Source organism: Nasonia vitripennis, chromosome 1 (genome assembly GCF_009193385.2).
Source record: "Nasonia vitripennis strain AsymCx chromosome 1, Nvit_psr_1.1, whole genome shotgun sequence".
Classification (NCBI taxonomy): Eukaryota; Metazoa; Arthropoda; class Insecta; order Hymenoptera; family Pteromalidae; genus Nasonia; species Nasonia vitripennis.
In genome coordinates, this window is record NC_045757.1 from 33,534,318 (window position 1) to 33,560,235 (window position 25,918).

General features: G+C 45.3%; 1 protein-coding gene across 10 annotated transcripts in view; it reads left to right on the forward strand.

Moving 5' to 3' along the window:
• LOC100121957 (RNA pseudouridylate synthase domain-containing protein 2) overlaps positions 1–25,918 on the forward strand; it is a 124,079-nt gene that overhangs the window by 61,724 nt on the left and 36,437 nt on the right. For all 10 annotated transcript variants that reach the window (XM_031920947.2, XM_016985983.3, XM_016985986.2 and 7 more), the window contains one exon: positions 22,062–22,172. In XM_031920947.2, coding sequence (XP_031776807.1) covers positions 22,062–22,172 — 111 coding nt within the window. The remainder of the gene's footprint in view (positions 1–22,061; positions 22,173–25,918) is intronic.

Here is a 25,918-nt window from a genome sequence, read left to right on the forward strand (position 1 = left end):
GCAGCTATTTTAAACTCATTACGGCGTCAAACGTATCGCGTGTACAGTGACGCAGCGATTCGCGCCATTATACTCGCAGCAATCTAGAGGGCTGAAATCCCACGTATGTATAGATCGAATTTCATCGTCGACATCGGGCACACACACATACGCATCGATCACTCGCCCGGCAATGTGAGACACGGGAGAGGAGAAAAGCTTCGGCTCTTCCATATAGCTGGCAAATTGCATTTTTTCTCTCTCTCTCTCTCTCTCTCTCTCTCTCTCTCTCTCGCCTGCGCAAGTTTCTCGCAGACTCCGGTCACGTAGGCCACGTCGGAGACGCAGACGCTCCCTTATCGTTCCTTTCCTCCTTAAGCTGCGGAGACGCTATCTGTTTGCGTCTGCTTCTGCGTTGCGTCCTTCGTTCGGCTCTCTGTTTTCGGAAAACTCGCGTCGGGGAGACATCCCCCACTACAGGTTAGTTTTTTTTCTGATTCGAACTCTCTCGGGTTGGCTTTTCCCGTCCCACGTGATCGAGACTGATACACCGGAAGATAATGTATATATTATTGACTAATATATAATGCTTATACGCGTAATATCAACGACGTAATTACTGAATCATAACGCAGCATCACCTTTTTTCTGTTACAGGTATGTAAATTAATTCATTCATCGCACTCTTCCTCGGCGTCTCCGGAGCGAGCCGTAAGTGAGTAGAATTTTAATTACTCATTAAAACGCGCATACGTGCATAGCTCTGAATAATAATATCAACGCGGAGAGAGACGCCGCAGAGTAAACAAAGATTCCCGTCTTTTCATTAAATCCCCTCCGCGCGATGACCTGGCATTATAGAAAAAATAAGGAGGCAGGGATTCAGACGTCCTATACTCCCTTTCTCGGCCCGAATCCTTTCCTTTTTCATATCTCCGCGCGTCCTCTATACCCACCCCCATAACTCAGGGCGTAAGAAACGCTGAGAATAAAAGGCGCTGCGCGAGCCCAGACGGCCGTAAAGCATCAACTCCCTCTCCTCGGCTCTCGTCGTTCCACTTTTGCGCTGCTGGAATCAAGGGGGAGGCTGCTGCCGCCGCTGGTGGAGCAACAGGCCCCCTATATCGAGCGGAGCTGCCGCTGCTGCTACTGCTGGGATATGCGTGTGAAGCCAAGAGTTTTCCACACCCTTCGAATGTTATACACGACGGGATCCTTCGGGAATTATCCTATAGGAGTATGAGGATGATATGAGTGATCTTGGCGGGGTTTTGATTTAATCGTGCCGTTTTTTTTTTTTTTTTGGGAAGAGGTGAAGGGTCGTATGTGAAATAGTGATCTTTTTCAGAGTCGATGAGGCTTTTTGGCTCTCTAGTTTCCGGGTTAGGACAAGGTGGCGCAGAGGCTCCTTTTGAACGTCGATAGTATTCCGCCAACGTAATGTCATTACTTACTAAAGTATGCTAGCTATGTTGGCTGGAAAATTATCCCGCGGTTAAACATCGATAACCACGGGTAATCTAGATAACTTCAAGGCACATTTATTAACCCATATGCATCGCAGGGCATTGATGAATCATTACCGCGCGATTATGTCGATCTAATACCGGCCTCGTATCCGCTTTTGCGGTAGAGCCAACGCTGAAAAGCGAAAATTGCGCGGTGAGCCTCGCCAGTTAACGAGGTGTATTACCTACAGCAGCGTCACGCAGCAGCTGTGATGACCTGTGCGCGCGCGCGATGTTTAATAAATTCATTCAGCTCTGAGATGCTAATTAACACTGGCAGTTTCATTAATAAGTGATAGCTGTGGCATTGAAGGGTATTTAACTCTATTTCGCTATGTCGAGCAGGTAGATAAGAGGAAGTTAACGAGTGCGAGGAGATTCCGATTTCGAAATTATTGGCTTTCTCCTTAAATAGCGTCGACCGCGAGATATTACGTATCTCATTAATTTCATGATAAAAACTGCAGCAGCTAACTAGATTGCGCGCAAAAAAATACGAGCTTGTTGCGGGTACTTGGTGCAGATAAATTTTTCATAAGTCCGACCACAAGAATCTGATTACAAACATAGCTCCTCCGACGTCTATGGAAAACGTTACCAGAAAATCTTATTTTCTTTTTTTTTTTTTTTCTGCATCATAACTTCTTACTAAAATCGCAGACTTTTACAACCTTATCTTATTTTTAAATTTAATTATCCCAACGCTAGTAGTTTGCATCACGACGCGCACGCGTTTTTTAATAACGAGATTTTCAAAAGCATGTCAGAGGCCTCCAAAAAATGGGTTACCTCGTTAAAAGCGAAGATTCCAACAGCGAAAACTCGAGACAGAGCGCGTATTTACGCGCGACATTATCGCGTTACATCGAGCTGAAAATTACACGCCGAGAGGCTCCGGCATATTAGGCCAATTAACATTATTATTTCGAGCTGAAAAGCCACATCATAGTGGTGCCTTTGCAACGACGACGACGACGACGACGACGAGTCTCGAGCGACGTTGATTTTACAAAGTAACCCACCTGCAGCCTTACAAACCTGTGGAGCCAGAGCTCGAAAAGGAGTTTCCGCGCCTTTAATTCCGGATCAAAGGAAAAGGCTGTGCCGCTACCGCGATAACACAGTGTTTTTCTTTCGCGGGGTGTAAAAGATCCGCCGAAAAGTTCTCGCTGCAGCTTTTTTCACTACTGCAAAAGTCCTCGCTCATGAATGTTGCAGGGAGAGCAACGCGCGAGAGGTGTGAAAAAAATACAGGAGCAGGAAGGGGGGATTTACGACGTAGACAGGCACGTGACAGACTCATTTTGAAGAGGGAAAAGAAAGGCTGCAGAGAGAAAAGGGGTGAAACGAGTGAAGCATTGCCGCCCGGCGCGCGGCTAAACATTTTTCGTTATTTCTCTCTCTCTCTCTCTCTCTCTCTCTCTCTCTCTCTCTCTCAAACTCTACATTCGCATTCAGCGCAGGTGCAAAAGTAACGCCGTCGCCGCTCAGCCTTATTCGAACGGGGAACATTAATAAAAGCGCGCAGAGACTAGAAAAGTCCGGCTGTTTCGTGCGCGAGAACGAGAGAAAGGGAGTGTAGGTGTAAAGAGAAAAACGCAGACTCGTCGGTGAGGCGTAAAATTTTGCGACCTATTTATCCGCGAAAGGGGCGTGTGCATAGCGAGAAAGTGAATTCACGTGTCTTTTACATGAGTATATATTTAAAAGAGATTTTTTACCAGAACGAATGTGAATTTTCGTCTCTACATATCTCGTAAACACAATTATAATAACAGATGGAATTTTCAATAGCAGCGATCCGTAAAACAGAGCCGGGCCGTAAAAGCACGGGGGCTCTTTTATGGCGGACGAAAAAGAAGATGAAAAGTTTCGGGGGCAAGAGATGAAACTTCGGGGCGAAGGCGAATAATAAAGGTTTGGCTGTGGAAGTTGAAATTCTTCATTTCAAAGACATACAAGCTTTGGATGCTTTGGAAAATATCGAGAAGCCCTGAAGTTGCGCGTACCTCAACTTTTCAAACATTTCATTGTAAATCAATAATTCTGGACGACGTATTAAGAGGGGTATTTATAATTGAATCATTTTCAAAACCGATCCCGGAATGAACGCACTTAAATATTATTATTATTATAATTTAATTTCACACTCGAGCTGACCGAAGTACGAACGGTAATTTTCGTGAAAAATGACCATGAGCTGGAAAATTAGAAGGGGGTGGAAATAAACCCTTCGCCAACCCTTTGATATAAACCGTGCCCTTTACGATCGCGTGCAGTAAAAGCGGGGGATTTTTTTATAATCAAAAATATGATATACGGCTTCTGCAGAAGCAATAATTTTCATCAAAAACTCGTGCGCAGCTGAATGGAAAAGTTTATTCGAAAAATTTTATCGAAAATCTATCACGATTTTATGCATTCCTCGTTCGAATAAAATATTCATTTCAAATTACTAACTACCTGCAAAGAAGACACATAAGAAAGGATTTAATTTCCATTAGGAACTCGCTGCGCCTCTCTGAGTATTCGATAGTATTTGATGAATCTGTAATCAAGGGAAACTAGCCTCAAAATATCGTTTTCTAACTCCAAACAATTAGTTCCGCAGCACAGAAGGAAAGCCTTCTACTCTAGACAAATATTAAATTTACTTCATTCATTCGAAGTTCTCTCATCGAGAATATGTTATCGGTAAATATTTGTAAAAAAGTATATCAACCGAAATTATATAATTTTAATAAAAATTCTAGTTACAAAATCATTCATATGACTGTATAAATTGAAGCTTTTCGCAGGATCGACACGATAAATTCACGTAAAATATTTTAAAGGATTGATCTCTATTGCGGTTGCAAGCTCGCATTATATATAGCAGTACATATTGAACGTTGTAATTGCGAAACCAATGATTCAATTGAAACTCTCGGCAAGTGGACAAGTGCAATACATATACATACATACAGCGTGTATTTTATAAACTAGGACGAACGTCCATATAGTACAATGAATTAACCGCGCTGCAACAATATACAAGTTAAAAATAATTTAGGGGGCAAGGCTGCCGCGACAAGTTCACGTCTGTGAACAATACTCGAAATAATCAAATACATCTATTTGATTATTTCGAGAGCAGAAAAAAGATCAAGTTTCACAGAATAAATTTTATACTAAAGCCAATATCGCATCCGATCTGACATTGATTATCAGAGCTGTATGCATAGCGCAGATAATAGAGGCGAATCAGGTTCGCTCGAGTGAAAGAGAAACCTGACTTTTCCGAACCACGAGAGAGTGAGCGTCGCGTCACACAAAGGGATTAATTTCGGAATGATGGCTCTGCATATAATGACGGGAATTCAAACAACGCCGTAATCGACTCGCCCGGGACGAAGTGAAATATTCAGGCGGCCACCGCCGAAATCCCGACAAAGAATCCTATGCGCTTGACAGCTATTCAAACTCCTGATGCAAAATAGATTTTCGGCGCTGAGTATGTGTGCGTGTATGTAAAGCGATTTGCCCTGTTTGTACAAGGACGTAGCGGAGCATGAAAAATTTCATTTTCACGCCGGCGAGCTTTACACGTGCACGTGTACACGCCGTAATAATCTCACCCAACGCATCGCTCGAAATCGATTATCGTCTTTGTTCATCATCGCACCGTCGTCGTTCTTATTATTATTATTATATATCTCCTGTAGGTATTTTCGTGCACTTTGTTTCGTTATCGCTTCCATTCAAATTCGCACTTATCGCTTTCGCGCGCTTTTTCGAAAAAAAAACATACACACACATCGATTGTGGTCAATTTCGCGCTGTTGTCGACGTCCGTCCGAGCGCGAAGACACACAATGGTAATGATTTTATTATAACTCGGAGTTTACACAGAGCTTTTCCAATGCAGGTGGAATTCTGCTCAATCAAAGTTGTTATTATTATGCTGCCACAGCAGGGAGAGAGAAAAAACGCGCGGACGGTTTAAACGAGGAGAGCAAAGAGAAAGGGATATAGGAACAATTGGTAATGATAGGATTTCTACATGACAGTAGAGAGTATAGCGCATTAAACGAATCACGCGGTGGTCGGCCGTATATGCGAGCGAACGTCGCACTTAATTTAGCGTCGCCTTCTCATTACCAGTAATTTGCACCCGCTTCCCGTCCAAGAGACTGAGAGAGAGAGAAATGCCGAACAAACGCGCGTTCAATTCTAGCGCTCAAAGTGAACGCTTCCTCTTGGGGTTTGCACGCGATTTTTCTCTCCTTTTTTCTTCCCTCTCTCTTCGGAATCTCATTGTTCTGCCGGTTAAGAACCTTCGCTCGTCGTCGTCTATAACGAATAAAAGGTCAAGCGGCTCTCTCTCTCTCTCTCTCTCTCTTCGCTTCTTTTCCCCCCTATTAAATTGAAAAAAGCTGGAAAGCGGAAAAATAATCCTCTCCGGCTGATTGTGAAAATTTAATGATCGCGAAAAATTCGTTTCCCTCGTCGATTCCGAAGAATAACGACGAATCGCGTCGTTCTCTCATTGTTACGCTAATTTATACACGCGAGCATATAACTTCGCTGATGTGCAGGTATATATGTATAGTGACCGACGAATAAAACGCCGTATAATTCTATCTCTCGGTAACAGAGACCACATCAAAGTCAGCGAGTGCGGTATATATGGGGTATAAAAAGGGTCAGGGCAGCCGGACAGTAGACTGGATAATCCTGGAAACTCTCTCTCTCTCTCTCTCCCTCTCTCTCTCTCTCTCTCTCTCTCTCTCTCTATCTCGTAACTAATGCCGGGATATTAAATTTGCGAGCGAGAGAAAGAGAGAGAAGACTCAGTCGGTAATCCGCGGCATAAGAGCGTTATGTCCATAATCGCTTCAGTCACGCAGCCGTCTTTATCTCGTATACGTATGCACATGAGCGGAAACCCAGCTATATCTGTTTTCGAGGAAGTAGAGCTTGCAACGTCCGCTGTAAACATCGCCATCGGTTTGTTATTCGTCGAATAGAAAAATATCGCTTGTATCGAAGTCGGTGCAGTGTTTTTTAACTGTGCGCTGTTTTTTTCCGAGATACAAACGTCGGACCGTGTACAGCATTCGATTATATTCGTCAATAGGAATTCAATCGAAAGCTGCACACGTCAAGTTTGTAAATACACGTCGGAACAAAGTCCTATAATACCCCACAAGCTGAACAGCAGAAGGCGAGGAAAAAATTGATGAAATAAAGCACATAAATAAAGGAGCTTATAAGCCCTCGCAATGCATCAAGTATTATATAACGGAAGAGATATAACGTCGGCAGCAGCAGTTCTCTCTCTCTCTCTCTCTCTCTCTCTCTCTCTCTCTCTTTCTCGTGTATAGAGCCTATTCGTATGCCGCAAGCGCACGCGCGCGTATGATTCTCGTGGCAGATTGCCCTGAGCCCCTTTTCCGCGTTTTCGTTTTCGCATATACCCGCGCGCGTATACCATATACATGTTCGAGAACACGTCTGTATACGTGTATCGTACACGTGTATATATATATATATATATATATATATATATACATATAGGGAGAGAATATACGCGTGATATGGGTGTATACATAAAGTGCGAGCATTAGTCCGAGAGGAGGAGAGTTAGTCCTATTAGGGGAGTTTAATTGAGAGGGCCGGCAGCCATATTTAATAGTTCCGACGCGTCCGGTGGGATACGGCTCTTATACATATATACACACACATAATGCTATGCCGCTGTGAAATCGTATTTTACGCTCCGCGAGTATAAAAGCTCGAATATTTTTCCCATCCTCGGAACTGTGCAAAACAATCCATGATATTTCCCCGAAATTAATCGCGATACCCAAAATCACACATGCGGCGTCGATATTTCAAGCCAGAGCTAACCTCCAAAAATCCACTTCGAAACACACAACGCGATATTTATACGAGAAACGCACGTCGCTCCGTTATACCCGCGACTTCGCTAAAACGGCGCGGCGGAAGATACACCTCTCGCGCATGCGACTGCCTATACAGGGAAATAAAGCGAGACGAGAGTGTGGCTTTAGTTGCCGCCTATGCGCGTATAGCGTGAATTCGATGCCGGTCGCGTTCTCTCTTCTCTGCTTTGCAAGCTCTATATCCCGCCGCGTTTTTACGGCTAATATTTATGGAAGCCGCCACTTTTCCAGACTCGCCGACCTGATTCCCGATACGCGCGAGGCTTTCGCGATTTTAGGGAGGGAGAATTTAAAGATTAAAAGCGCAGCCGCGCAGTTTTCATACCCGCGCGGTTGTACATTCGCGTTTATACATACTGAGAGAACTATATATTAAAATTTACTACATATGTAGGAAAAATTACTATATTAGATAGTAACGGCAGGTTATACTCGCTGCATGACGATTTTTACTATATTCATAGTAGTAGTAGACTTATATTAAAATTTGTTACGTGTTTATTAGAAATTACTACATTATACAGTAAAAATTATTTTAAGAATTTCTCCGTCTGCCAGAATTTGAGGTTATAAAGTTGATTTATGCAGTAATCAGAGACCAAAATCTATATTTTTTTGTTTATCTGGTATTATTAAGTGATAAAATATCATTCGCTGCTATTATTTATTAATTTTGGTCAATTTATTATTAATATTAACTCATGAGTAAATGTGATTAATATATCAGATTTGAAATTTAGTACATAACAGTACTGTTCGGGAAAGTGGTCAGCGCGCTCGACTCCATTCCAGAGGTCCAGGTTCGATTCCCGTCGCCGCAGAAAAATGTCTTTCTTTCGTTTATTTCTTTCACTTAACAACGTTAAATATCAATAATAATAATAATAATAATAATCACATTTGAATAAGCGCGTAAAATTGTCCAGCAAAAAAATTAAATTTAAAAAAATTTAATTTCAGTATAGAAATTACTATCTAAGATAGTAGTTACTATATAATATAGTAATTTTCCTGCATATGTAGTAAATTTTAATATCTAGTTTTCTCAGTGCACGTTATTCGCTCATAATGATAGTATAGCTCTTTGGAAAATTCATCTGTATGCAAACGCCGTGTTCGTTAAATTTCCGAGCATAAATACCGAGCGGAAATAATAATGCTATATGCATGTATATGCTGTGTGTGTAATATCAAAAATTCAGAGGGAGATGGATAGCGCTTTCTTGTTTTCCTGCGTATATAATCATCATCGCCGTGCGTATGCGTTGCAGCCTCGCAGAGCAATTACGGCGAAGCGTAAATCTCGCTGTAGAGCGAGTCGAACCATCCTCCCATCGGTACAAACGCGTAAAACAGGCCAGCGGCGATCGTTTGGCGCGCGAGTGACAAATCGCTATTGCATTCCGCGGAGTCTCGCGCGCCGAAAAATAGCCCCGGTTTATTTCAATTGCGCGCCCCCTTTTACGAGAGCGCACGTGTGCGTACACGAGGAGATATCTTTCATTCGGCTGTGAGTCATCGCGTATAATGAGCCATAAACGACTACGAATCGCTCGAGATTAACAGCAGTGTGGCTTTTGTACTGTACCTTTTTTTATGCCTGTTAACGAGGTGTTTAAGCGCGAAACGAGATGTTAATATGGGCGTGCGAATTGCGTATGACACCGAATAAATGTATTCGCGTTCAATTACTCGAAATTCATCACCGTCGCTCTGTGTATATTAACACATTGGAGTAACTATATACTTCGCGGAAAATAATTACACATCGGCGGAACAAACACGGGGGTGTATAGATGATGATCGTTCGAGGAAAAAGCAGCTGTAGCAGCTCGCATGAAAAGTTCATTTGCAATTCAGCGCAGCGTGATCAAATCGCGATATAAAAACTTGACGACGACACTCACTCTCTCTGTGTACATGTATACATGTATTTACATCGCTGTGGCTCTACTACGCCGGCGGCACAATCATGCCTTTATTCATGCGACGCTCATACAGTTGGGAATCGATTTTCCGGGCATATCGCTGGTGATATAATTTATCGTCATTCGATGCGCAGCGCGCGCAGAAGTAGGAGTCGTAACGAACGGCTGCAGTAAAAAAAAAAAGATCGTAAAAATTATTTTCAGACACTACCACTGTATACTATAGAGCTTGTAAATTCATCCCGTAATGCTTTTTGATTTGGAAGGTGGAGATACGCTCAGGAGGGGGATGAGTTGGGGGTAACAATGTCGGGAGAGGTATCGGTTTGCCGCAGCAGCGCATGAGCTAAATGACGAATGGACGGATTTAGAGTGGAATTTTTTATTGCGGGATTTGACTCTTTCGTCGGTTACGCTGTATGGACGATGGTGCCTTTTTTATGGACGAAGCGATTTTTCGAACGGGATAGAAAGTGCTCTCTGAATCTCGCGATAGAAACGAATACTCTGCGGAGAGGATAAAGATTCACTGTACGATAGCGCCTAGAATTAGTCGTAGTGGTGTCAGCGAGCGATACTCAACCGCCAGGTGGCGCCCGAGCGCTTTACTGTTCCACTCATCTAAATTTTGCGAGCCCAGAGTACATATAGCGGTATGAAAGCCATGCGAAAACTGTCTCTTATATTGGTCTGCTGCTAAATAGAGCCTTTCATGCTATAACTGTTTATGTGATGGTTGGCACTTATTTAAAGTTGACTTGTTTAATAATCCAACAGCTAACGACAAGGTGATCCCTTACCTGGCGATCGTCTTGCATTTACTTTCGGCTCAACTTTGAGCCTATGTACACGAGAAAAAAAATCTCTCTCTCAGTCTCGAGAATAAAAAACCCGAGATTGTGTTATCGCGGTCTAAGAATCGTGCAAAACGCAAGTTTCCCGCAGCCATTTCGTACGTCGTTATCGTTTGCAAAACTCGGCACGTATCGGTCTCCTATACACACGCATCAGGGAAACGTGACTCTGCTCTCGCGCAAAAGCGACAACAGCGAGAGCAGTTTGCCTCCGCTTCAACTCCGATAAGTACATCGACTTAACCAACAATCCTGCATTTTTAATCATTTTCCATCCACCCTAGAGCTTGATTCTCCGAGTAGAATCTCTCTCTCTCTATCTCCTGAACTTTTTGATGTCCGCAAAGAGGAAGTTTAAATTGAACGCCGCTTTTAAGGAACTTCTAGCCCGCCGCGACTTTCAATTCAAGTATAAAGTACTTAATATTTCCAAGGGTAGATATCCTTTGTCCGGAGAGACTCGTGCAAGGGATTTATACCGGTAATTCTCGTGATCGTCCGCGGTGAATCAAGGAAACCCGCCTCATCAGAGGGAAATATTTAATCAACGCCTACGCTGCCCTCTGAGGCTATATACGTTCCCTAATCCGCTCTTTTCTCTCCGACGACACTTGCCCGAGAAATTTCGCTAATTACTCGGGCAGCTGAGGCTATATCGCTGATACGCGGCCCATAGCAACTTTGTGCGTGGAATACAGGCACAGCTAACTCCCATTAGGAAATGAGGCATTCCGGAACCTTCTTCCGCGCGCGTAGCCCTCGCAGCTCACATCCTCTTTATTACGCGGCTCACTCGGACCGTGAACAGCGTTTATCCCTAGGCCTCTACTGCGGCTTTATGTACGAGATTTCTTTTAACGATTGTACTCTTCCTGCTTGATTGTTCGTGAGCCTTATCGTCGCTCTCTATACACTTGTACACTCGAGTGGCTGTGTTTTATATTTAAAAATACCGCGATTATTTTAGAATCTACGCTCGTCTGTAACTTTATCCCCACACGAAGCTCGAGAACTCGGCCAAACAACGAGAGAGCACATGCGAGTACTCGAAAGTGTACCGAGCGTGCGCGTAGCCGTGGATAAACAAACTGAGCAAAAAAAATTCAGTCGAGGACGTAGCTTTCAAAATCGAGAGCAAATATCGCAGACGCGCACTTGACGCTCTCGGGGAGAAGTGCGCAGTGCGGCGAGCATATCACGCTTTTAACGTCGCATTGTTCTTATCGCATCGGGCACACAGAGCTTTTTCGCGTAGTTCGCGTTTCAATCAAGCGCCGCCGCCCGCCGGATTAAGAGGAGCTTGTGTGTGCAAAACGCGATTTCCCTTTACGAGATGTGTGCAGCGAGTGCGCTTCCGCGGATTTGTTCCGATTGCAATTGATTTCTAAAGAGCTTCCATGTATATAGGTTTGACATTAACAGATTTTTTTTAAATATAATGAAATAATCTCTCGAGGGTGAGAGGCGAACGGCTGAGTCAACTCGTTGCGCGAGTTCTCCTTCTCGTTTCTACGCGGAATTTTTCACGAGCGAGATAGCCTGGAGGACAACTTTGTTAAAGGAAAAAACGGCTAATATTAACCGAGAGCAAACGCCTGGAATTTCGTAATCCGACGTTAATATTTCAGCTCTCGTCGAGTCGCGCGTTGAACTAGGTGTTATTGCGCTATATCCTCAGCAGCTGCAGTGACTCGAACTCCACCGAAATTATAAGGAAATAAAAAGAAGAAGAAGCAAGTATTATACCATAAAAAGTCTTTACGAGCGCAGTGCACCTCCGCACGCCGACGAAAAAAGGGTCGAACGCACAATACCAGGGAGAGCTGCGGTACACGACAAAGGCTAAGAGAAGCAGAAGAAGAAGACAAAGCCGCAATGCTGCTGCTTCCGCTTTCTATTTACGACATTATCTATCCTCGTACTTCATCCAGCAGCAGCAGCATGTCACCCTTTATTCCTCAACTGCAGCGTCTTCTCTCTCTCTCTCTCTCTCTCTCTCTCTCTCTCTCTCTCTCTCTCTCTCTCTCGAAACGTGTTTTACGACTGCAGCAGCGGCTCCTTTTTTTCTTATCCCGCATATATGCACGCCCCTGCTCGCCGGAGAGAATTTTATTGTTTCCAGCCGAGGGAGATGAAAAAAGAGGAGACGCGCGATGACTTATTGGAAAGTAGGTCGGACTTCACATCCCCCTGTGGATGCGCTGCAAGCTCTCTGGGAGTGGGTTATTTTTTTCGCTGCCGAAAAAGCTCACACTTCTGAGGGTAAGAACGCTAAATGCTGCGGTTAAAGCTCTCTTTATCCTCGAGAAGTTTATATTTAACTCATCGCACACTTTCTCTCTCGATACACGTCAGAATGCCAGCCACCACGCGATGAATTCTTCAAAGCCCGGAGGATTCGATCCGCGCGCGTTCGCAGCTGGAATTTCCAGGAACGAGACGCGAAGCCGCCGACGAGTTATACTCCCCGCCGGGAGAGAGCAAGTACCGAGTTAATGAGAGAAGACGCGCGAGAGAGAGTATCGGGCATACAGCCACCCCCGGCTTCTTAACGAGTGCCTCGAGTAGTGTATAGCTCTGCCTTATTAAACGGCTCGAGCGAACGCCGACGGATATATAACGAACATCGCTGACCTCCGACTGGGAATTATTAACGTTCGCTTCGAGGCGAGAGAAAAAAAAAGGAGTGTATATAGACGATTGTTTTTCTTCGCGATAATTAACGAGCTCGCGCTATCGCCGATTAAAGGGAAAGCGGGCGATCGATAAGCCGTGGAATCATCCCAGCGGTGATGTGAAAGAAAGGGGTTTTGTAGCGTATAACGGGGGAGGGAAGCAATTTTTCTCTGGAAAATAATTTTCCAGGCGATTGATAAGCCAAGGAGAGAGAGAGAGAGAGAGAGAGAGAGAGAGAGAGAGAGAGAGAGAGAGAGAGAGAGAGAGAACTCGTGGGTGTTATATATATTCATCGCTTCTATTAAAGTTAATCGCCCGATCGTTAGTATATTCAAAGCGCGAGCGCCGCGAATGATAAACCATATAATGAGACTTTTCTCTCACTGCGTGTGTGTACGTACGTGTATTATAAACCGGCCGGCGGCAGCGCCTCGTTTGTTCCGCCTCATCGATTTCCCGACGTCGTCGTTGTACACTGCGCGTGTGTAAGCTCTGGAATCGAGCTTTTTCGAGCTTTGTTCAGTGTATACGATTTTGTTACTGTACACGCCGTATACACCCACGACACCGCGTGATGAATAATATAATTCGTGGATCCAATCGATGCAAATTTACATCGCTCTCTGGATTACGCTCTACTATATATAGTCCGCCGATATGCAGCGCCGACTAAATCCTGCAAACATCGACGAGCGCATTCGCATAAGCATTAGTCAGTTTAACGAGATTAATTAAACTCCCCTACTGCTGTATATATACGCAGCTTCGAATTCTCCCACACAGCCGATATAATTAATATCGGAACGTTTCCAAAATATAACAGAGAAACTGCTCCGCATACACATCCCAAGATCTTTCGTCGTCAAGCGCCGTAGGCTATGGATCATAACTGTTATAACCTCGACCGAAAGCACACGCGCGCCTATGCCAACGGGACGTCGTCGTATAATGAAAGAGAAAAAAAAGCGAAGGCGAAAGAAAGAAGAGAGAGAGCTGAGTAGAGTCGATCCTGGGCAAACAATTTCGCGCGCTATGGGTGCGGCGTCGGCTTTGTAATTGAAACAGCTCGCGCTGGCGATATAGAGGAGAGACTCGAGGTGAAAAAAAAGGTGGCGCCAGATGACCGGGCATCACGCGACGTCGCGCGGCCTTTATTTTTCCAGAGCTCGTACTGTCTTTTCATTCGAACGAAAAAATGTTCTTCTTTTATTTCTCTCGTGTATCGAGGCGTCTCTCTTTGAGCAAATAGTCGTCGTCTAGTCCTGTTTGCGCAGGGGAGACTTTGCGTCTCTTCTACTTTTTTTCTTCTCCTTCCCTTTTTTTTTATTAATTTTGCTAAGTGGGCGTTTTCGGACGCGGTGTGTCAAAGAAAAATACCGGCCTCTTCCGAGAAGCACCGATCGCTTATTTATCGGCCGCTTTGAAAACCTAATTCGAAGCGTCGATCCAACAGCCCGAGAAATTCGCGTATATCGAGTTTTAAATCCGCGCGCGCGACTCGAGAGAGAGAGAGAGAAGCGAGCGTAAGAAATCGATTTTTCGCGGATTAAACTTGCTAAGCCGCCGGCAACTTCTTCCTCTTTCTGGCCGTCTCTCTCGGATGGATCGAACGCGCGGCACATTCGATTCGAATTTCCGGTAGTAGTCGCTCATCGCTTGACTTTCTTCTTTACTTCTCTTCGTCGTCTCGATAATCTCCGGAGATTCGGGCGTTTGCGGCTTATCGGCCAGAGAGTTGCCCCCGAAATCATTTCCGAGGATTATCATAGGTGCAGGACGGGACACATTAGCGAGATAGTCGGAAAGTTTTTTTCTAATAACGTCGTCGTCGATTTTTGTGGCTAAATGGGCTGTCGAAAGTTTCGTCGTCGTCGGGCTTCATCAAAAGTTTGTCGAATCTTCCGATATTCGCTCGTCGTTTATTCATACGCGAGCTCGAACAAGCGCTATTTCCATTTTTCTCCTCCGCGGGACATTATAATGGATCGTCGCGCATATTTCTGCGGCGTCGATCGAGGCTGAGAGAAAAATCGAAGACGTGAATCTTCGAGGCTGCAGATGCGCCTCCTCCTGCGAACATGACAAATTTCAAGCAGAACCTTTCCGCGTATTAAACATTATTAACACTTTTCGCGATTATGAGAGACAGCAATATCGTATCGTTTCTAGCATCTCCTAAGGCGCCTCGCACACGAGCAACAAGTTTTTCCTTCTCGCGCGACGACACAGCGTAGCTACGTACGCCATTATCGCATACATCGCGCAACGATAGGATCTGCGAGTCGAGAGAGTATATTATACAGCGTTAATTAATGCTCCTCGAGAGGATCCCTGTCTATAGCGAGTTTCGCGAATTAATTTTCCATGAATGCGTGTGTTTGCGCGCGCGGGGGCGGCGGAAGGGTCGTGTTGAGCTTAACAGCTGCCGACGGCTCTTACGCGACATGCTCCTGAGGGAGAGTGAGAGAAGGGCTTCTTCTTTTATGGCTTATGACGCGAGAAGGTATTAAACTTTCAGGACGTATCATGCCCGGCTTTTATACGTTTGAAGAGCGACGACCCCGTGTGTGGGTACAAACTGCAGGTTTTTGTTCATCTGCTGGATTTTATTATATTGTATATAAAATTTCGATCAAACAAATACGTACGGGTATATGAGCGCAAAGCTCTCGGTGTATTAAATATTGACAAAAGCCAGTGCAGCCGCGTAATCTGTACAGCAACGAATAACAGTGACAGCAACAAAGCCCGCGACGGCTTTGCGCGATTATTATTTTTAATGGAAACGTTTGAAAGTCGAGATCGCGGGCTCCGATAACGAGCGTAAGCCGTAATCTTCCGCAGAGCTGTGATGGAAAAAAAAAACTGCTGATCGAACCGGCAAAACTTTCACGTCCTTGTCTCGTCTCGATCTCCTTGATACACGCACCGGCTAGCGATTTATAATAGCATAATATAACGAGAGCGTCCGGGTAACGACCGGCTTTTTATATACGTAGAGAAAGAAAGGCTTGCATTTCGCGTTGACCCTTGCGGATATTTACGGTGATCGGACGTGTGACAGACCTTGCGAGCGTTATACACTCATGAATATTAATACACGTCGTATCTCGAGTATAGTGTACTATTGGTGTTTTTATGGACATAGAAGCGGGACTTTCTTCATTTCCGCGACGTAAATCTTTATCGACGCGCCGTTACGTTCGAGAAAGAGCGTATTAGCAATATGGAACGTTGCCCAGTATGGACTAAAAAATTGTACAGCAAAGAAAACCTCTAGAAGCGCGTATGCCAAGTAGGGGTAATTATTAGCGCAGCTCATCAGCTCGGTAAACAATCCTCGAGCACGCTTCCACAATGATCTCTGTGTGTCTCTGTGCGTCTCGAATCTCAAGACCCCCCCCCCCCCTTACCGCCACCACTCGATTAAATCACGCTACCAGAGAGACAGAGACTGTCGGCGGTAGCCATATTGCTTCGGTGCATTTCGCAAGAGGCCTTGCCACGATGTGCTTTAATTAAATCGCCGTTGCGGAGCGGTAACAAGCGCCGAGGGCTCGTGACGCCGCTTTAAGCGTCTGCAACCCCCTCCCCCTTTTCTCTTTGCCGCGGTGCTGCCATCCACGGAGAGAGAGATGTATGTGTGTGTGTGTGTGTGTGTGGACTTTGTTGCCGAGTGTCTGCGGTCTTAAATCGAGCGTGAAAGAGTGGATTGCTGCTTCTCTTTTTTCGTGTATAATAGAACACTTATCATACGTGGATATTACAGTGTTAAAGTCACAGTCGACCGGAAATCCCGATATCTGGACGCTTTTCGAAAATCCGGGCCAATTAAGAGCTTCCACCCCCGCAAACCGAATTACCCGCCAAACAGTCCGAGCGCCGCATAATAAGTCTCTCTCTCTACTCCGCCTATTTATCCTCGCGCATATATATACCCTCTCCGCGCATTGGGCCAAGCTTTCGTCCTTTTGGCTTCTCTCGTCGTCTGCTATCGCGTGTCACCGGCAGCCGGATTTCCGGCCGCGCTTTTTTTCGCTCCGCCGCACGAGCTTTTCCTTCGAGCCTCTTTTTTTCCCTCGGATCGCTCGTGCGCGACATCGCAATTGAAAAATAAAACAAAAAACATTCTCTAGGCCGTCTGGCAGGATTTCAAATCGCTGCCCTTTCGCTTTTTTGCGCGAGCTCTTGGTTTTTGTTCGTTTGAAGGGCTTTCGGTTTTTTCTCCTTTGCAGTATAGGCATAAGCTTCTCTCTCTAGCGGCCGTTTCGGACTTCGAGGAAGTTTGGTAAAATTGCGCGGATTGAATCTCGCCGAGCGGGCGATGTTATTTGATTTATTTTCGAGGAGGCAAAGATGAAGGGGATTTGCAAGGCAAAGTTTCGCTTATGCTTCGGCTTTTGTTTCGCGTCTCGAAGATCCTCTGCTGCCGTTCTCTACTACGTTTCGATCTTCGGCTTCTGTAAAGTTTCCGATGAGGCTCTCGCGTCTAATGAATGGACTATATACGGGTAAAAACGGAAGTTTCTACTTTATCACACTAAAATACTTTGTATATACGTATATATCTCTCTCCTGATTCCCCATATTCCCCGTAAAAAGCAATGTGCCGTGCGCTGCACCTTCACTTTACGGAGCCCTTTTGTTTACTCGCACTAAAGCGTTTAACGACACGTTATATCTAACTTTTTTACGGGATTAGATAGCGAGGGCTGTTATATGCATTATTAAAAAAAAAAGAAAGAAAAAAGGGTTTCCACAAAGTACACTGACCCGACGTCGTGTGCACACGAGGGTATACGCGTATAGGGTCGGCTGAAAAATTCCAAAGAGACCCTAGTTTAATTTTCAGGACCTCTATTTGCTTTTACAATTCCCGCCTTTGCGCGGGGTAGTGCCCTTGGGAAGGAAGTGTACCCGCTTGATTATTATGAAAATCGCGGGCTCTTAAAACTTGGCTTCTTATAAATTTTTTTACATCCAACCGCAGCTGAGTTGAAAAATTATCTCGAGAGATGCCGCCGAAGGCAGAGGCTGCAGCGAACGACTCCGGCTGCTTAATTTTGGACAGAATTAAAGCTTTCGCGTTGCGTAAATCCGAAAGAGAGACGCGCGGAGAGCGAAAAGATATCCGCGCGTTAAATAAAAGAATAATTAAATTCGCCCGTACACACACAGAGCAGCGCAGGAGAAGTACGTATGGATTATGTACATACTAACGAGGTTTTTAGTCATTAGTATTCGTTACGTTTCCTCCTGTCGTCAGCGTGTGGCTTTTAAGAGATTCACTCTGATGTGGATGTGCAAAATTTATATACAAATTTACCGAAACAATGATGCGCTTTGAAATAATAATGCCGCGAATTACGTGACTTACATAAGTTAACATAAGTTCAAAAATAACTATACACAAACCTGCCTTCAAACATTCCACAACGCGCGTCCCCGAAAAACGAGAGGATTTCATATTCATATATAATACAATAATACACGCAGCGTCGAGTCCGCGGAATTCGAGAGGAAATTTCTTTTTCATCCGCGAGGGCGACGAGATATTGAAAAATGTTTCCGCGGCCTGGTCGCATCGACAAGCAACGAGCTTTTATTCCACGTCTACTGATCTTCCTTTTTTCTCCCTCGAAATTACAATGTAAAATCGGCGTAAACACAGAGAGTTGCTACAGCATCGAGGATCGGAAAAATGCAGAAGACGTCGCGTGGCGACACAAACAACGAGCATTACGTCCCCGATGCCTCTCGGATTTTAAATATTTGCTTCGATTTTTCCAACCAGCCGGGAAATACGTCGATGCGCTACTGTATACACCGAGGAGGAAATCACAGAGCTTTTTTCAAGCTTGACGGTGTTTCGATGAGCTTAGCTCGGCTGCTGTTTAATCAAAGGATGGATTTTCCCCGATTTACTTTGGCTCCTTTGATTACACGGATGTTTTCGATGCCACCGGGATGAAGAAACGCGTTTTACTTTTAAAGCTTTTTTATTATATTTTCCGCTGATGGGCTTTACATCGCAGGCATCAAAGCTACGGTGATAAATGTATAATTTTATTACACGCGATGGCTATTCAAAATTTCATTCGCTTACACACACTAAATAGATTTTCGATGTACTCGTTTGTTGCATAACTTCGTCCTGCACCAGCAGCACTAGCAGCAGAATTTCATTTCCTATCGCGAGCTTTATGACACACAAAGTTCGAGCTATTTAAACAGTAGCGATACACTTCTCCCATATCACCCATTTACGCTGTCTATGCTCGTATAGTCAAAAAATAACCAACATCGAAGGGAAGTTCCCAAACAGTTTTCTTTTTTCGCCGAATAAAAATATTCCATGCACGCAGCATCAATGCAACAACGGCAGCGCATCGATCCCCTACGCTGCTTTGACGCGTGCGTGTCCAAGTGTTCGCGTGTGTGGTTTCACGCGGCCTTGTCAAATTAAAGCGAAACTAATGACCCGCGAATGAACACACAACCACGTGTCCCTTTTGGTCCCGTCGAGCGAGACAAGAGAGATAAAAAACGCCGCAGTGCACTACATATATATACATACTGTACAGGCAGGACAAAGAGGGAAGAGGGAAGAGAGAGAGAGAGAGAGAGAGAGAGAGAGAGAGAGAGAGAGAGAGAGAGAGGGAGATAGGAGAAGAGCAGCGCGAGAGGTAAAAGTTTTTCAGTTACAATGACTATTGTGCAGCGCCGCGTATATACAGCTCACAGCAGTAGCGTTTGGACTTTAGTTCGAAAATAATTTAGTTTTCGTTTACGGATAGTTAATTCAAACTCTTGGAACGACTAGAGCTGGCCTGCAATTATATTGCGCGAGCCTCACTGGATGTTTCATTGTTCTACTTACTCCGTCGCCGTTATTCTTCGATGCGAACGACTTGAACTTGCTTTTCACTCTCTGATCTCTTTTCGCGCAGAGTAGCGTCGATTAATCTGCCCTCCGGCATTAATCTTGTATGGCAGCGAGTATAGAGCGGATAAAAGAAAAGAGTGTCTACTCGGTAATTTGTAGTAATCCTCCTAGCAAATGAAAATTAAACTGTGGCACTTCTCTCGGCCTCAACGACGGCGAATCAAAGTTACAGACCATTACCCCCTCCCCATAGCCAAACGAGGGGAAGTTTTGAGCTTCGCGAAAGCTCGATATCCAAGCCGATGTAATCCGCGAATGCGATACATTCGAGAGAAACTTTACGTCCAGGTCAGAAGGTGCAGTGGTCGTCACAATCGGATGTTGCACTTTTAAGTCTATACCAAAGTGCAATCGGCTCAGCCGAGATGGTACTTCGATTATAGGAAGCGAAGATTCAGGTATGAACCTGAAGTCGAAAATATTTGCCGAACAAAACAATCTATAAAGGGAGTGAAAACCAAAACGATTTCTTTGAATCCTGTCGGACGCCGTGTAATAGAGTATGAGCGTAGGAAAATACCTCCTCGGTAGCGAATAATGCATTCGCTGATTCTGCCCTATCGGAGGGTATATAGAATTCCAAAGAGGAGGAGTAGGGAAATAGAGAGATAGAGTTCGACGTCGTCGTCGTCGCTACTCTCAATGTAAACGATCAGAAAGGACTATGCGCCTGCATTGCAGACGAGGGGGCGTTGTCAAGGCGACCCTTTTCTGGCCAAACGCCTTCCCTTAACTTCGCAAGTGCTGCAGTCTCGATTCGGTCACTTTTGAGCTTTCGATCGCCCACTTTGCTCGTTACACATACACCAGCTTTTCTCTCAGTACATATCAGTGTCTCCTTACGGGATAACGCTGCACTCGACGTGTAACATCGGTGTCGTCGACCTGCAGCGATGTCATAGGGCCGCGGGTAACACGAAATTGGAAATGGCTTCTATAATAATTTCACGATCGAGGCGGACCATCAACAGTTTTAGGGTCAGATTTGATTTCGCGGAATATAGCCTGACGCGAATCGAACGCAGTATAACGTGGATCGCCTCTCGTTTCATTGTACCGATAATGCGAGGGTCGAGGCGTGTGTGTCACTTATGGAAATGAAATCTATCAAACGCAAATGCACCATTAGCGCGAGGCAGTAGGGGAATTTCGAGAGAACGATGTGTAATCCGTCAGAGACATGGCGCACAAGTATGCGTAATGCATCAAAGACGTAATAGCCGAAGCGCTGCTGTAATTAGATTTGAAATTAGCGAGTCAGAAAGAAGAAACACGGAGGAATTTGCATGATTTACAACGCTGCTGATGGTGACGTCCTTATTCTGATGAAGCATTCACAAATACAGCGCGTCCGAGTAATTGCGGTGTTTGTAGTAGTCTTGCAAGACAATTAACACACTTTGCTCGAAGGAAATTCAAATGGCAGATGCTAATTGGCAAAGGAAATGCGCAAGACTACTGCAGGCGAAATCTTTCTTCCCAATTAAACGTCAAAGGCAGGTCCGTCGTCGTCGTCTCCGGAGAGAAGCCGAAATTCTCTCGAGGGGTAATCGCTTTTCTATTTTTTATTATAACGCCGCTGTGCGCGCGCGCGGAAAAATGAAAAGGGAAAGCTCTCTTTCGCCCATAGGCAAACTCAGCAGGCCGTAATCTTCCTCCAGTTGAATTTATAACGTCGAATCGGGATTCCATAAATTTAAATTCGAGTGCGCGAATTGCGCGGCCAAAGTGATTTTAAATGTGCGAACGAACAACTCGCTCTCTTGGATCTTTAAACTGTCTTCCATCATAGCGAACGGGCTATTTTAAGTAGTTTTCGGCCCGACTTTGCAGACACTGCCAACTAGGCTCTCGAGCGTCTGCTTCGAAAACTACGAAAATAATCCGTCGATGCTTCTCGTTATCCCCCCGCACGGCTAATTGAATTTTCCTCATCGCGCGAAAAATATACAGCTCGCGCTAAAAGCCTACAACGCTCCCCGTTAATTTCCGTAATTGAAAATCCAATAGTCCTCTTTATACCTTCGCTCTTCCGCAATATCATATCGACGTTAAAAAGAAGCGAGAGCGTTCGTTTGAAATGTAGCGCGCTTATCGTTAAATACTCCCTGCGTTCATATTCCCTCTCTCTCTCTCTCTCTCTCTCTCTCTCTTGTGTGTCTTCATTGCCATAGCGGGGTAGTATAGCGACTGTACGTTGAACTGAATCGATTTTGTTCCAGGTCGATTTGAAGCCTCTGCGCGAGACGACCATAGCCGTACCGCCTCAGCCGCCGAAGATAGCGGTGAAGAGGAAGGCCGAGGATGCAGACGCCAGTAAAGACTTGAAAAAGGTACGTTTTGAACTTTCGGCTCGGGACGAGTATAGGGAAAGAAAAGTCTATAGCGTTTCGCGCACCAATTAATGCTAATGACTATTTCGAGAGGATGTGCAATTACTAGCCTCGACTACCACTCATTTTTTTACGAGGCCGATTATTTTGCCAGTCGCTGGCGCCTTCTTTTTTTTCGCTCGTGCGCATGCCCCAAGCTGTAATTGCGCTCCGTTTTCGCGTGCCGTCGAGATAATTTCATCGAAAAAGTCGCCGCCGTGGATAATTGGAACAGACCTAGATCCCCTGCTAGCGCCCGAGTTCCCTATGTTTTAAAATTGCGTTTTTTTTTCGCGAGCATAGGCCAGCTTGCTGGAGCAATCGCGTACGCGATAAAAGTTTGCTAGTTTCGTTATTACTCAGTCTATTGCTGAACTCTGTATGGATACACTAAAAGAAGTCGAGACGATAATCGTGTTTCTTCTCCGACGTAATTAGGCGATTGAAGCGCAGCCATGAGAAGAGAAACTCTTCTCGGCGTTACTTTATACTTCGCGCGGTTGAGAGGAAAAAAGCTCTGAGCTTTCAGCTTCGATTCCGACCGTAACCGATCGAAAAAGCGAAACGTGCGCGATGCATATGTGTGTGTCTGCTCTCTCGACGTCATCGCCCCATTCTTTCATTGCTCCCGTTTTTCGAGACTCTGGCCTTGCTCTCGCTCCTCTCCTTCGATTCTTCCGTCCTTCCTCACGCCACCGCTCTATTGTTAGCTCTCTTTCTCTCTCGCCGGTGTCTAGCCGGGCTTGAGCTGAGGCTCGATCCGCTAACTTTGGCCATCGTCTCGTTCTCGCTCCGTGACTTATTCTCTTCTTCGTTTACGTCGTTTGTTTCGCGCGCAAGCTCTTTTCTTTCCCCTCCGCGCTTCCGACATGTGTTTACTTCGTCCGCGTGTCTTTAATTTACTACGAATAGACTCGTTTGTCTTACAACATCACAGCATAATCGGGTACTCGCTCAATTCTTCTTTTTTTCACATCGATCGATGAGTTATTACGTAAACAAACACCAAAACAAGCTCCTTATTAGTTCGACCTAATTTCGAAGCTCTACATACAGAGCTTGAGATCCTTTGTTTTTACAGCGGCTTACATTCCTGCCCCCGTAGCAGGAGTTGGAGAACTCTTATCATCGTCCTCCTCTATAACGAGATTCCGTGTCGTACATAGGCCAAAGTGAAAGTTATGAATTCCCAAAACGCCGCCGGGAGTGTATGTCTTGCACCTGTGCTCGTAAAAATATCTCCCTCATAAAGCTCCGCGTCGAGAGTTGACAAAAAATTTATGTAAGAGACCCCCCCACCCCTTACCCCTTCTCCCTCTCGCTGCTTCCTCAATTAAACGCAGGCTCCTCCATCATCAAAAATTATTAAAAGCGTCGCGGCCGCACACTGAATAAAAGCAGCCGGGCGCGCGCGAACCGTAAAAACAAATATAATATCCCGCGAGCGCGCGCGTTGCTCGTAAAAACTTTTCACCGGTCCATCAAACCCTTCGACGCATAAAAGCTCCGCGCGGTCTTCCTCTTTTTTCTCCCTTTCTCTCGGACGCAAAAAAAAAGGAAGAAGAGGATTAATATTCGACTCGACGCGGCGTAATAAAGGCGAGAGAGAGAGAGAGAGAGAGAGAGAGAGAGAGAGAGAGAGAGAGAGAGAGAGAGAGGGCTGGAATCCTGGCGCGTTCCGGAGCTTAATTCTCCAAGAGCTTGCACACGTCGTCGTGTCTCCCATACGTGCGAGGGAGCAGCTGGGAAGCGTTTAAAAGTCCTCGTTTTATCTTCCTCTCGTATCTGCGACGTGGTCGGGGCCTGGATTCTGAATGGAGCACTGCGGCACATAGCGGAAGCTATCAGAATCTCTAGCAACAGGCGACATACGCCCGGGGGACGGGGGATGAGGGTAGGCGAACAGAAAGGAATTGAGATTCGCTCCTGTATGTGCTAGACTCCAATGATGCGCAGACTTTTATTTTTACGTGCCTGCTGCTGCTATTTCATCTTTTTGTCTCTCTTCTTCGCTCCAGTTTTGCTCCTTTTGTGTCGGCGACCGCTGCCGCGCGTGTATACGTACTGCCAAGTGTTGTGCTATCGAGAAGAGAGATACTGCGTTGTTGTGAAGAGCGCCCGGTGTATCTTGTGCAGCAATTTTTCCCCGACTTCTCGAGGGCGTACTTCTTCATTGTTGTCGGGGGGTTATACGAGAGAGCAAGATTGCTCGGAATCATCATATCGCCCCACTGGCTTTTCAATTTTGACTGTTCGCCCAAAGTTTTCGCAGCGAAATAATAAAGTCGTATACACGTTCGATGTATTCGCCTGGTCCACGCGTTATTAAGAAGCAATATCTGCGCGACGTTGCTCCATGTTTGTCTTCTCTCGTGTGTTTACTCGACGCAGTCGCGTGCAGCAGACACACACGGAACGTGAGTGGAATAGTCGAATCTGTCAAGAGGAATTCCTTGCACATGTATTTCGCGAAACTTTTTCCGCTTTGCTCCTCTCGTACTACACCGCGTCCCATTCATCTTGCTCGCCTGAAATCAAATGAAATTTTTAAAGCTTAAATAACGGACTGGACACTTTAAAGCTGGACTGCGCTCGGCGATAAATTTTTGCCGCACGCCGGACTCAATGAGATTCGCTGAAACAAACTGCTCCGGTATTATGGCGGACGTTGGCCAAATGTACGAGTATTTTATTGCTCTCGTATGGGGATTTCCAAAGTCGATTGAAATTTCGAATTTCCCGCCGAAAATTTACGATAAGGTAGTGATAGGCTATTTTTGTATAACAGCATCTTGGATTACCAATAAATTCAGCAATCCAGCGTACGGTCGGTAAAACAGTTACGCCTCTATATATAATGAAAACGTCTCTGGACCCACTTATAACGAAAACGTCTACGTAATTCAACTTCATCGTCCCTCGGCTCTTCTATAAAATTGTTACAAATGGCAACTTCAGACTATAACTGCCCACACAGATCCTTCCAGGAGATCGGAAGCATCGCTAAGTATTTTCCAAGTGCTTTGTAACTATCAAACCAGTGACAACTCATTCGAAAGCCGTAAAAAAAGTCAAGCGCGCAAATAGACGGCGCTCCCTCTTCGATATTACTCGTCTCTACCAGCGGCAACGTATCGGCCCTCAAAAGTGTCCCCGGACTTTAATCCCGGAAGGTTCGATTTTATCTCCTCCATAACGGCCCTCGTTATACCTCCACCTCTGAATCACCAGATACAGCGCTCGCGCGCGCACGCCTCGGCTCTTATCGGACGAGCTTTGCGCAGAGGAGGAAAAAAAGGAACGTAGGAGGCAGTCACGCACAAGCGCAGGTATGGTCGTCTCTCGCTGTTAAAGTGAGAGAGAGAGAGGGAAATTGAGCGGCGCCCGGGCGAGTTATACGCGTGGGAGCTGACGCTCGAGGGAGAAGGAGATAAGGAGAAATTACGAGGAAGGATGATGATGATGCTTTTCTGCGTCTACTGTTATGTACGGGGGGAAGACGAAGAAGCGATTGTGAAAGCTTCTTCTTCTTCCTCCTCATCTCTGCGTGTGTATTTCTCGATATTTTTTCGATGGGGGCTTTCTTCGTTCCTATTACGTTGAATTTCTACCTCCTTCAATTATGTCCCTCTCCCTCTCTCTCTCTCTCTCGCTTTATTGAGAATTTCGAGGGATCCCGGGTTATTGGGCAGTTTCCAGGATTATTG